General features: G+C 35.9%; 1 protein-coding gene and 1 pseudogene across 4 annotated transcripts; both read left to right on the top strand.

Moving 5' to 3' along the window:
* Positions 1–962: 962 nt before the first annotated feature.
* LOC26514158 lies at positions 963–1,938 on the top strand (annotated as a pseudogene).
* Positions 1,939–4,039: 2,101 nt separating this feature from the next.
* LOC6499156 (NHL repeat-containing protein 2) lies at positions 4,040–6,562 on the top strand. Of its 4 annotated transcripts, none has more exons than XM_014904653.3 (3): positions 4,040–4,309; positions 4,374–5,581; positions 5,639–6,562. In XM_014904653.3, exons 1-3 carry the CDS (start codon positions 4,123–4,125, stop codon positions 6,404–6,406), a joined length of 2,163 nt encoding a protein of 720 aa, XP_014760139.1. In that variant the 5' UTR covers positions 4,040–4,122; the 3' UTR covers positions 6,407–6,562. The 4 variants fall into 4 exon arrangements, with proteins under 4 accessions (XP_014760139.1, XP_014760136.1, XP_014760137.1 ...); XM_014904650.3 differs by lacking the exon at positions 5,639–6,562 and having other exon boundaries at positions 4,374–4,543; positions 4,599–4,702; XM_014904651.3 differs by having other exon boundaries at positions 4,176–4,314.
* Positions 6,563–11,078: the final 4,516 nt, after the last annotated feature.

Raw genomic sequence — 11,078 nt, 5'->3', positions numbered from 1 at the left:
CAGCCCTTTTCTTCCCTATGTGGCAGCCCTGCTCCGATTGTTTACATCGGCCACAACAATTTTTCAAAAGGAGGGAGATGTAATATGCACATATATGCACTATTAATATCATAAATATATATATCGACCACCCACTGTACCAAGAGTACTTAAAGGGTACACACTGTAACACTTTGTCGCAGTGTTTATGTTATCCAAGGTCTCGGTCATAAACCTAAGTGCACCGAAATATGAATCGCGCGCTGTGCCTTTGCTGCACGCCGAAAAGTGCATATGTCCGCATATACGTAACACGAGTGGACCTTATGCATGTCCACATACCTCCGCCTAAGCGAACATAACATAAACATATATTCATATATAAATATTTAAGAATACATAAACGTCTCTCCGCTGCCGCTTTGGGCAGCGCAGCTACGAGACTTAGACTTCCTTTAACTCATAAGTAAATTTGTTAAATCAGAAACTCCCTTGAACTCGGAGCGGCAACAACAGCTGCTCCGAATACCTAGCAAACATTAAATAAAGATATGCTAAAACTTAAACCCAACTGATGCAATTAAATAACAACTGGGAACACGACCACAAATCTGGGGAGCCTTCATTTGAACACAACAATACATTCTTTCACCAAAAAGCTGCTCCCCAAGTGCAATACATTCTTCCTCACTTCCGAAACTCTTCTACTAGTCTCCATACATATACTCCATACTATATACTACTATAATCTTCGCGATAGACATTTCAAGGTAGGGGGTTAGGGTTATGTGGTCGTAACCAGCAGTAGAGAATATCATCTTGAATTTTAATTGTGTTTCGACTAAGTCATACTAATGATTAAATCCATACAGAGCGACATTCATAGAAAACATCCGCATCATGCATGAACATTTGCAAATGTGCATAGGCATAAGATTATATATAAACATACAATATAATTTGTAAATAATACGCAACAAGACATGCTGGAATCTGGAGAGCATGGATTTGCCGACGACGTCTTATGCACCAAACCCTGCTGTAGGATGGCGTATATCCTTTAATCCAGGAAACTCTACATTTATGGTTACAATTTCGTCCGTTGCCGCATGCATGATCTGTGATTGCCATTCCCACATAATAAACTTCTGCCAAAGGTTTTTAAGTTTGTCGCCTGAGGGCTTTTTAGACGAAGTTAGGCGGCTAGATATATGTTATAAGTGCCTTGGATTTGGTCATCTTTCTAAGTATTGCAATTCTTCAAGCTTCCGTGCATGTGGACGCAGGCATCATAGTCTGCTGCATTTTGGTGGCAACCCGTCAGTTGGTATTCGAGGCCAACACCCCTTTCCCGAGTATTCCGCATCCAACGCCGGTGTTTCTCGTTCAGCAGCCACTGCCGTAAATTCCTTCGACGCCAAGAATAGTTTTGGTGATGTGGTGCTGCTCGCCACTGCCAATATTCTTATTCCGTAGGGAGGTCTACTGCCCAGCCGAGCGCTGGTCGATTCTGGATTGCATGTACACACTCCCTCAACTTCATCCGTGGGCGATGCCGCAGCCGCCCCTTCCAGCAATCTTCAGTTGCCACCACTGCGCACCCTGGATGACTTCGTTTTGTGATCGGTTAACTGCCCATTCTCAAGGATTTCGACAAGTGAGGCAACCGAGTGGTGAAGAATTTGCTCTAGTACCAAACCAACTACTTTCTGCTCTTCCTGACCATTTACGTCTTTATCATTGTATGGCAATGGCAATCCGGCCTATATCATGAGTGGCCTGATTGCCCAAATATTGATCATCGCTGTGGTCTGGGAGTTCTTCAGTTGAAAGTCCAAGTTGAACTTCATTGCTAGCCCAGTAGAAGTGGCGGGAACCCATCTCGGAGGATACCTTTTCCTGCACCTGATCAGCGCTTTACAAAGAGCTTTACAAAATTCTTTCTATTGCTCGCATTGATTTCGAGTTTCTCGGAGATTTAGAATTTTTATTGATTTTATTAAAAGTTTGGACTTTTACTATCTTTAAGGTATGTAATACAACAAAAAACCAATGTTTAGGATGGGTTTACAAATTCGTAGCTCACAAAACGTAGTGGTAATTCAGTGTATTTCGTGGAGTCGAACCAACCGGATTCAAGTGGATTCAGTCCAATTCTTCTATTAGCCGAAAATGTGAATCAATGGCGTCCAAAATGTCTATTATGAACTGCTATTACGTGCCTTCTAACTATGGTACTTTTTAGGCACAGTGTCAGTAGCAAAAAGGGATCTTTTTTAGCATGGCACTCAGAAGTCATCCCAACAAAGAAGTTTGTTGTCATGGTAAACTTTGTATTTGGTACTGTTGTGAAAAACCTTATGACTACCCCACCGCGTCTACCGTAAAAATTTTCTGATGAAAAAGCACTGACACTATTTGTAGATGTTGGACATACCAAGTGCACATGGAATTTGTCAAAGGACAAAACGCGAATATATCCATGCTACGCTATGATCGCATCGATTCAGTGTAAACTTACGAGCGATGGCATGTTGCCACGAAATATATTCGAAGGTATTCCGGTCTTACGCATTGGAAAGTTCGGAATTGTGTGTGAAAACATATCCCTGAATTTATATACCATTTTCTGTTCACAAAATTTTAATTCATGGAGGAGACAAAATAAAGCCATTTTTGCCTTCCAAATGGGCATGATGTCCGAGGAAGCCAAGCACAAGGGCTTCCGAAACTTACGCGAGAGCAATACAAGAAAAAATTGCAGGAAAAATACCATGGAAGATGTATTAAATACCTTATAGTTTCTTCCAACCCTTAGATTACTTCATTGTTTTCTTCTTCTACAAAAACAATTATTATGGACGATGATGTTAAGAGTTTGCTTTTATCTGGATATGCCTCTGTCTGATTCCGAATATCATTCTAGCCTTTTATAGATAAAGTTTATTTATTAAATATGTTAATTGAAGTTAAAAAATAATAAATGTGAAACAAAATTTTATATTTAAAACAATTTTTTTTATCTTGAACAAAAAATTTTAATTTAAAAAGTTCTATGAATTTTTACTGATCAGAGAAAAAACGAACTGAAGACATTTATTTAGCTTAGAAGTTATTAATTAAATGCCGCTAGCGAGACCAAATCGCCCACTGTGGTTCAATTAGATTCCATTCAATTTAACCTACACCCTACCATATTTCTACCCACAAGCTCGAAAGAAAATCCAAGCAAACTTGTAGAGAATCTAAATACGTTAGACACCCATCAAAGGAGGCAATCAACCTACTCCTTTCCCTAAAAACCCCTGAGAAATCATCCACATAGACATATATTTAACGGAAAGGACAAATTGTTCTTGACAAATTCTTCAAATACTATTAAATGAACATATTCAATACAACGGCTTCACAGGACATTAAAACTCCTTTGAGAGAAATGCTGATAGCTTTCGGCATTCCCAAGTGGGTAGTAATAGATAACGAATGCGCCTTAAACTCGGCTGCGATCCAATTTCTTCCGGTGTTTTTGAAAAAATCGAAAATATATTTTTTTTTCAAAAGCTACAACCTCCAATTATTAAAAACCACCAGCAATTTTGAAATCGGTTAAAAAAAAAGCGTTCAGGAATTTTTAAGCGCAAAAAAGTCCCGAAAAACGATTTTTTAACCATAAATCAAGATTTTGAAGGTGTTACAAATATTTCATACACGGTTTTGATAAACAATTCCTACTATATCACTTTAAAAGTTCATTCACTTTTGATTTTTTTGTAGCACTATGTAATCCATGATAAAACTGTACAGCTGTACAGTCTTTAATTTAGTATATACGTGTAAGGTGTGTCAGCATCTCGGAAACCAGTCAATACTCTATAATGTCGTCCCATAATGTCGATCCATAATGTCGTTCTGGTTTGTGATTTACCTTAGTTTATAGCCATCTTATAAATTTTTAGTTCGATTGCTGATTTACCATTTAGACAGTGTAAAAATTGTATTTACCAAAAAACTCACTTGATTTGCGACTGCTTTTATAAGAATAAGACAGTATTTTTTAATTTTCGAGTTATTTTGAAACTTGGCCACACATTCCATCTCTTTTTTAGTTTCTAAAATTGTGCACACGGAAATCTTTTTCCCTCAATGGATTCTAATGATGATTTGCCTATTGTCGATGTCCTTACTTTTATTACTGATGAACTTCTACATACGTACCGTTCCTGCGTTGGAGAAAAAGATAAAGAAAAATCCATCATCGAATTTTTGGAAAGGTTGGATGATGATAAATCTATTTTAAAACTCAAGACTATCAATATTGAAATAAAATCTGGTATGGTAAATCTGGTAAATCAATTATGTTTTTTTCATTTGGAGTAAAAATATTATATTTCCAGATCTGGATTGGTTTAATGTTAGTCGGCCTTTAACGATTTCAGAACTTCGCGGTAAAATAGTCATTTTAGACTTTTTTACTTATTGTTGCATTAATTGTATGCACGTACTACCTGAGCTTCATAGCATACAAGACAGCTTTCCTCCAGAAAGTGGATTGGTAATCATCGGGGTGCATAGTCCTAAATTTGAGAATGAACGTGCTAATTCAAACATTTTATCTGCAGTGCTAAGATATGGGGTGACCCATCCGATTGTAAACGATTTTGGTTCCACTTTATGGCAATCTCTAAGTATTCGCTGTTGGCCAACTCTTATAGTTTTGAGTCCTGCTGGTTTGCCTTTATTGCTTCTAATGGGCGAAGGAAACGGGAAATTTCTCGAGAACTTTATAAGTGTCGCATTGTCATTCTTTGGTCGTCAAGGAAAATTGGAACACTACAACTTGCCCCTTCAACTTTCAACCAATCCGAACCCTGCATCTAAATTACGTTTTCCTGCAAAGATTGCCCGCAGCCCAGCCGGTCGGTTCGCGATTTCTGATGCTGGTAATAATCGAGTCCTAGTGGTTTCAAGTCGTGGTTTAGTGGAACACATAATCGGAGATCACAAGGCTGGACTAATTGATGGTAAATTTACGGAGGCACGATTTAAGCATCCTCAGGGCTTAACTTTTCTTGATGAACATACTTTGATTGTGGCAGACACGGAAAATCACGCATTAAGAAAAATTTCTTTAGCTGACGGAATAGTAAAAACTCTAGCTGGTACTGGTGTTCAAGGATGTGATCGAATTGGAGGGAACGCAGGTCCGGTGCAGCCTATATCATCGCCTTGGGATGTTGCTATATTTCGCACTCGTGATATGGATATGTCGTTTCATCTGGACGAACGAAACGTTTTAGAGAAAACAATTGTACTTATTTCAATGGCCGGAACACACCAAATTTGGGGCTATTTCCCAGAAGGCATTATTTGGTGGAAGTTTCGGAAGTTTGATCCCTTATGTTGTGTTTCATTAATAGGAAATGGTTTAGAGGAGAATCGTAACAATTCCTATCCTCAGAATGCAGCATTTGCTCAACCATCGGGATTAGCTATGTCAAAAGACTTTTTGTTTGTAGCTGACAGTGAAAGTTCCAGTATACGTAAAGTCTCTTTAGTCGACGGAAAGGTGATGCCAGTTGTTGGTGGAGACCGGAACCCCCTTGTAAGTTTTAAACGACAATAATATTTTTTCAAGGTAACAATATATATGTTTTTTTAGAATTTATTCGCATTTGGTGATGTAGACGGAAAGCTTTATAACGCCAAACTTCAACATCCTTTGGGAGTGGCGTGTCATACTACTGAAAGCAAAATTTTTGTGACCGACACTTATAATCATAAAATCAAAGTTATTGACACTGATGAAAATTATGTTTCAACGATGGCCATTGTAAATGAAGATGGTTCCCCTATAGTTTTTAACGAGCCAACGGGATTGTGTTTGGACGCTGACGGATGTAATTTACTAGTGGCTGATACCAACAACCATACTATATATATAATTGACTTGCTAACTCTAAAGGCGAAGCCATTTTGCTTAGATTTTAGTCAAGTTACAGAAAGGGAATCGAATGAGCCCCAATATTCATTTATAAATAGAGAGCTCGTCCATAAAACACTTTCTTTACATTGTAGTGAAATTAATACTATTATATTTAATATTTTACTTTTATTACCACTAAAGTTTACTGAAGAAGCTCCTCAGAAATGGATAGTACAAAAATTAAGTCAATCGGTTAACGTAACTCATTCTTCAGGAACGTTAGATAATGGAACTTGTAATATTCAAGTGCAGAATAAAAATCTTAATAGTGAGGATATTACAAACCAAATTGTCATTGAATTTTTATTAAATTTATGTGAGGTGAAATTTTGCCTTATAAAACGGTTTTTAGTAACTATCGATATAAAATTTAATGAGAAAGTGTGTGAAAATAGACATGATGTAAATATTCAAATCGACCGATCTAATATACATATTGAGTAAAGGATTATCTTATTAAGTTTCTAAACCTTTTTTTATGAAAAGTGTAAAAATCCCTTCACTTTTTTTATAGCCTGTATCTTGACCAACTCTTGTAAACACAATAGCTGCAAAAAATTAATTGAATAAATGTATAAAGCTTCATTATTATAAACACAATTTGCTCAAAAACTCGTAAAAAATATTTGTTATGAAGTTGTAAAAGAACTGAGTTTGTTATACACTAAATCTTAATTTTGGTCTTTTGACCAAAATTATAATACCCTCTGCAAGGGTATAAAAATGGGACTTGGTACAGATTCTATTTTGGACAAAACAATCTGATATGCCGAATTTCATAAGGATCGGCCGGCTATATCCGATATATAACTGAACGATTGCCGGCCGATATATAACCGCCATATAACTGAACGATGGGAAATGGCGCAACCTTAACTGCAAGGGTATATCAACTTCGGCTCCACCCGAAGTTAGCTTTCCATTCTTGTTTTATTTACATTCTGTTTGCTTATGGATTTAGCAGTTTCAAAAATTAAAAAAAAATTTTTTGTCTTATTAAATTCTATAACATCTCTAGAATATTTTCATAAATTTTCAAGTTGATCTGACTAATAGTTTCGAAAATACAACCTTGAAAAGTTGGACGCTCGAGGTCAGGTATAGGCAGTTTAAACCTTTAAACGCGTTTTTCTCATAACTATGTTTTCAATGTTGTCAAGATTTCTCGCGAACTACTCAACCGATCTTAATGAAATTTTACACAGGGCTTCGATATATCATTTCCAAGGTATTAACCAAATCACTTTTTATTTTAATTATAACTATTTAAAAAAAATGTGTAGAAATTTTCATCAAAATTTTAATGAAAATGTCAATTAAAAATTCTAAATTTCATTTACTTTTCACCTTTGTTTAATACCTAGTTTATTTCTCCTGATGATCCTGAAAGAAGTTCTGCTGACAACGCGGACTCAACTTTTTCCGAGGAACTGCCGGAGGAATGAATAGCAATAAAGTTCAAATTGACTCCACATTTTATTTAGAAAACCGTTGTATGCGAAATCGAAAAGGGCTGTTTTTAGGAGGTATTCGACTTTTTCTCGCCTTTTAAACCTTCCCTAAACATCCTTAAACATTTCAAGACTAAGATAAGATCCATTTAGGCGTTCTTGATTTTGAGTGATACTTCAGCGTTTCAGCGGAGTGTCATTTGATTGACTTATAGTTTGTGATTAGCTTGATTAGATTAGATTGATTGTTTAGCTTGAAGATGTTATATTCTAGTTTCAAAAGTGCTAACATTTAATTCAATGTAGATATTATAAGTAGGTGTTGAACAGAAGGCTTCTTACGCGGTCCGAAGAGCATTGTTGAATATGGCAGGCCGAAATCTATGTTTAACAGGGATAAGCTTTTCATGATAAGGACGAGGAATTTAATTATATTTGACGATTTTGTCAGTGATTTTAAATAATACTTCATGTTGGGTTTCAAACTATTTTTGGAATCGAGGGATAGTTCTAATATTTTTAATTCCTCTACAGAGTCAATATTGTGCGATTGTGTAGATACTCGGTAAGTGCAATGGTAAGTAATGTTTCCTGAAAATATGTATATGTTTGTATTTTGAGATTGACAATGATGCTCCTGATGTTTCCCACCAGTTGGTAATTTTCGCAAAGAGACGGTTTTGATCAATTTTCAAGTTTTTTTCTTTAACAGACAATGAGGAACCCTGTGGTATCCCGTAGTAGAGTGTGTACATTATCGATTGAATGTGATTTAACTCGGATTCACTCGAATTCTAATTTTTTGTTAATTGGGGTCCACACCCCCATTAAACAATTGAATTTTTATGGTATGAAGTCCAACTTTCTCGAATGCTTTTTCCAAGTAAAGGAATTAAATTGATGCGTGTTTTTTTCTGAGAGGGTCCTCCTTATGATCCATATAGTATAAATAAAAAGATAGAGTTAAAAAGATTTTTTTAATATTCTTAAAAAAAAAATTGTGTGCGTGGAGTCCCTACGCGCGAAAGAAGTGAAACTTCTTAGCGATATTCCAAAAAATGCATATTATTTCGTATAAAAGAAAAATAGCAGGAGGGAAAGGATAAAAATAAGGTGGAGTGACCAACACTTTCTTCAATTCACATTTTATAAATTTATTATAAAGCAAAGTCCAAATCAATGATCATCTCTGGGTTCTGACGGATTCATATCTATAATATTTACAATTGGATTATGATAACTAAAATACGATATGAAATGTCTTACATCTTTTTCCGCTGTAAAATCAATTCAAAATCAAACCATTAAAATTTTTGCCAATCCAATTTATATTAATTTCAAGATGATATGATCCACAAGGTGCATCTGTTATGGACAATTGAAATATTCAAGAGAAACGTACCACCACATAACCTGGAATCCGCTGTGCTATGCGTATTTTCACTGTCACTCATTTTATTGTTTGTTTGAATCACTATTCACTGTACTAATACTACAAGTAGTGCGTCAATATTATATAGAACACGAATTAATTACACAGGCCGACAATTTCCAACTTTTTTTTCCTCCAAGCATAATTTTACCTGCTCCATAATCTTTAGGCTCCCCTGAACCAAAGTGCAGAACAAACATAGGTTCTATCACCCACCGTTTCCGCGGTACACCTAAGAGAAGAAATTGATCAGATTTTACCATATATTGAATTATGTAGGCCGTGAAATGGCTACGACCATTATTGTTTCCAGTACATATCATTTTTGAAATGTATGTGTACCAACTAAAGTTAAAAAATGGTATCTAGCAGTTACCATATCTTTGGAATACTCATCCAAAGTTGAAATCTCAGATTTTCTACGTTAATTTTTGCTCTTCTATGATTTTTTCCCAAGCATTTTTCTATGGAAGATTTTTATTTTCTTATTGAAATCAGTAGATCATACCATGTTTTAATTTTGGATTTAAGGAAAAACTCGGAATAATGTTATTGAATTTAATATAGGTGGTTCAACAATATTTTCTTAAATTAAATTGGAGTTTTTAATCTCATATTTTCAAAAAGTCATGGCTATCTAAAACTGTTTCTATATTCAAAACGTATCTATTGCAGGTTCAGCTTGTTTAGTAAAGCTTTACAGAAGTTGTAGATAGCCATGACTTTTTGAAAATATGAGATTAAAAACTCCAATTTAATTTAAGAAAATATTGTTGAACCACCTATATTAAATTCAATAAAATTATTTCGAGTTTTTCCTTAAATCCAAAATTAAAACATGGTATGATCTACTGATTTCAATAAGGAAATAAAAATCTTCCATAGAAAAATGTTTGGGGAAAAATCATAGAAGAGAAAAATTAACGTAGAAAATCTGAGATTTCAACTTTGGATGAGTATTCCAAAGATATGGTAACTGCTAGATACCATTTTTTAATTTTAGTTGGTACACATACATTTCAAAAATGATATGTACTGGAAACAATGATGGTCGTAGCCATTTCACGGCCTACATAATTCAATATATGGTAAAATTTGATCAATTTCTTCTCTTAGGTGTACCGCGGAAACGGTGGGTGATAGAACCTATGTTTGTTCTGGACTTTGGTTCAGGGGAGCCTAAAGGTTATGGAGCAGGTAAAATTATGCGTGGAGATTTTTTGCTGTTGGCCTGTGTTATGGGAAACACTTTAATAACAAAATACGAGATAAGAATAAGAAAAAGAATTTTCGACACATAGGACACTTGATGCACTCACGCATAGGCACTAATATTAGTCTAGGCAGCTGTTACGCGCTACGTGTATCGCCATAGCAGCGCATGCGCCTGGCGATACCTTACTCTCATTCACTCTCTCTCTCTCTCTCACTCTATCTTTCTCTTTTCCTCTTCTCCTTCCGAGTTGCGTTAAGCGTTCAACGCTATTCCCCCTCCACTGGAGCGTTAAACGTTTAACGCAACATTTTCCGGCGTCGTATAAGAAGTTTCACTTCAAAAAAAAATTTAATCTTTTTATACCCTTGCAGAGAGTATTATAATTTTGTTCAAAAGTGGTGCAATGCAGTGAAGGAGACATATCCGACCCTATAAAGTATATATATTCTTGATCAGGATCACCTCCTGAATCGATATGAGCATGTCCGCCTGTCCGTCTGTCTGTCTGTCTGTCGGTTTCTACGCAAACTAGTCTCTCAGTTTTAGAGCTATCGAGTCGAAACTTTGCCCACATCCTTCTTTTCCTTGCAGGTAGTATATAAGTCGGAACGGCCCGGATCGGTCGACTATATCCTATAGCTGCCATATAACTGATTGATCGGAAATGCCATAACTTTGGTGTTTTTTAAGTTAGAGGGTTGGGACTTTCCTCACATGTTATATTTGGCCAAAAATATCTTTTGTAGAAAATGTCATGAGGATCAGTAGACTATATCCTGTAGTTGCCATAGAACGATCGGAACTGGCATAACTTTGGTGTTTTTTAAGTTAGAAAGATGGGACTTGGTACAGATTCTATTTTGGACAAAATAATTTGATTTGCCAAATTTCAAAGGGATCGGCCGGCTATATCCGATATATAACTGAACGATAGCCGGCCGATATATAACCGCCATATAACTGAACAATGGGAAATGGCGCAACCTTAACTGCAAGGGTATATCAACTTCGGCTCCA

The sequence above is a fragment of the Drosophila ananassae genome, chromosome 3R (assembly GCF_017639315.1).
Source record: "Drosophila ananassae strain 14024-0371.13 chromosome 3R, ASM1763931v2, whole genome shotgun sequence".
Taxonomy (NCBI): Eukaryota; Metazoa; Arthropoda; class Insecta; order Diptera; family Drosophilidae; genus Drosophila; species Drosophila ananassae.
Note: the sequence above shows the minus strand (reverse complement) of the source record. Positions and strands in the feature narration are given on the sequence as shown.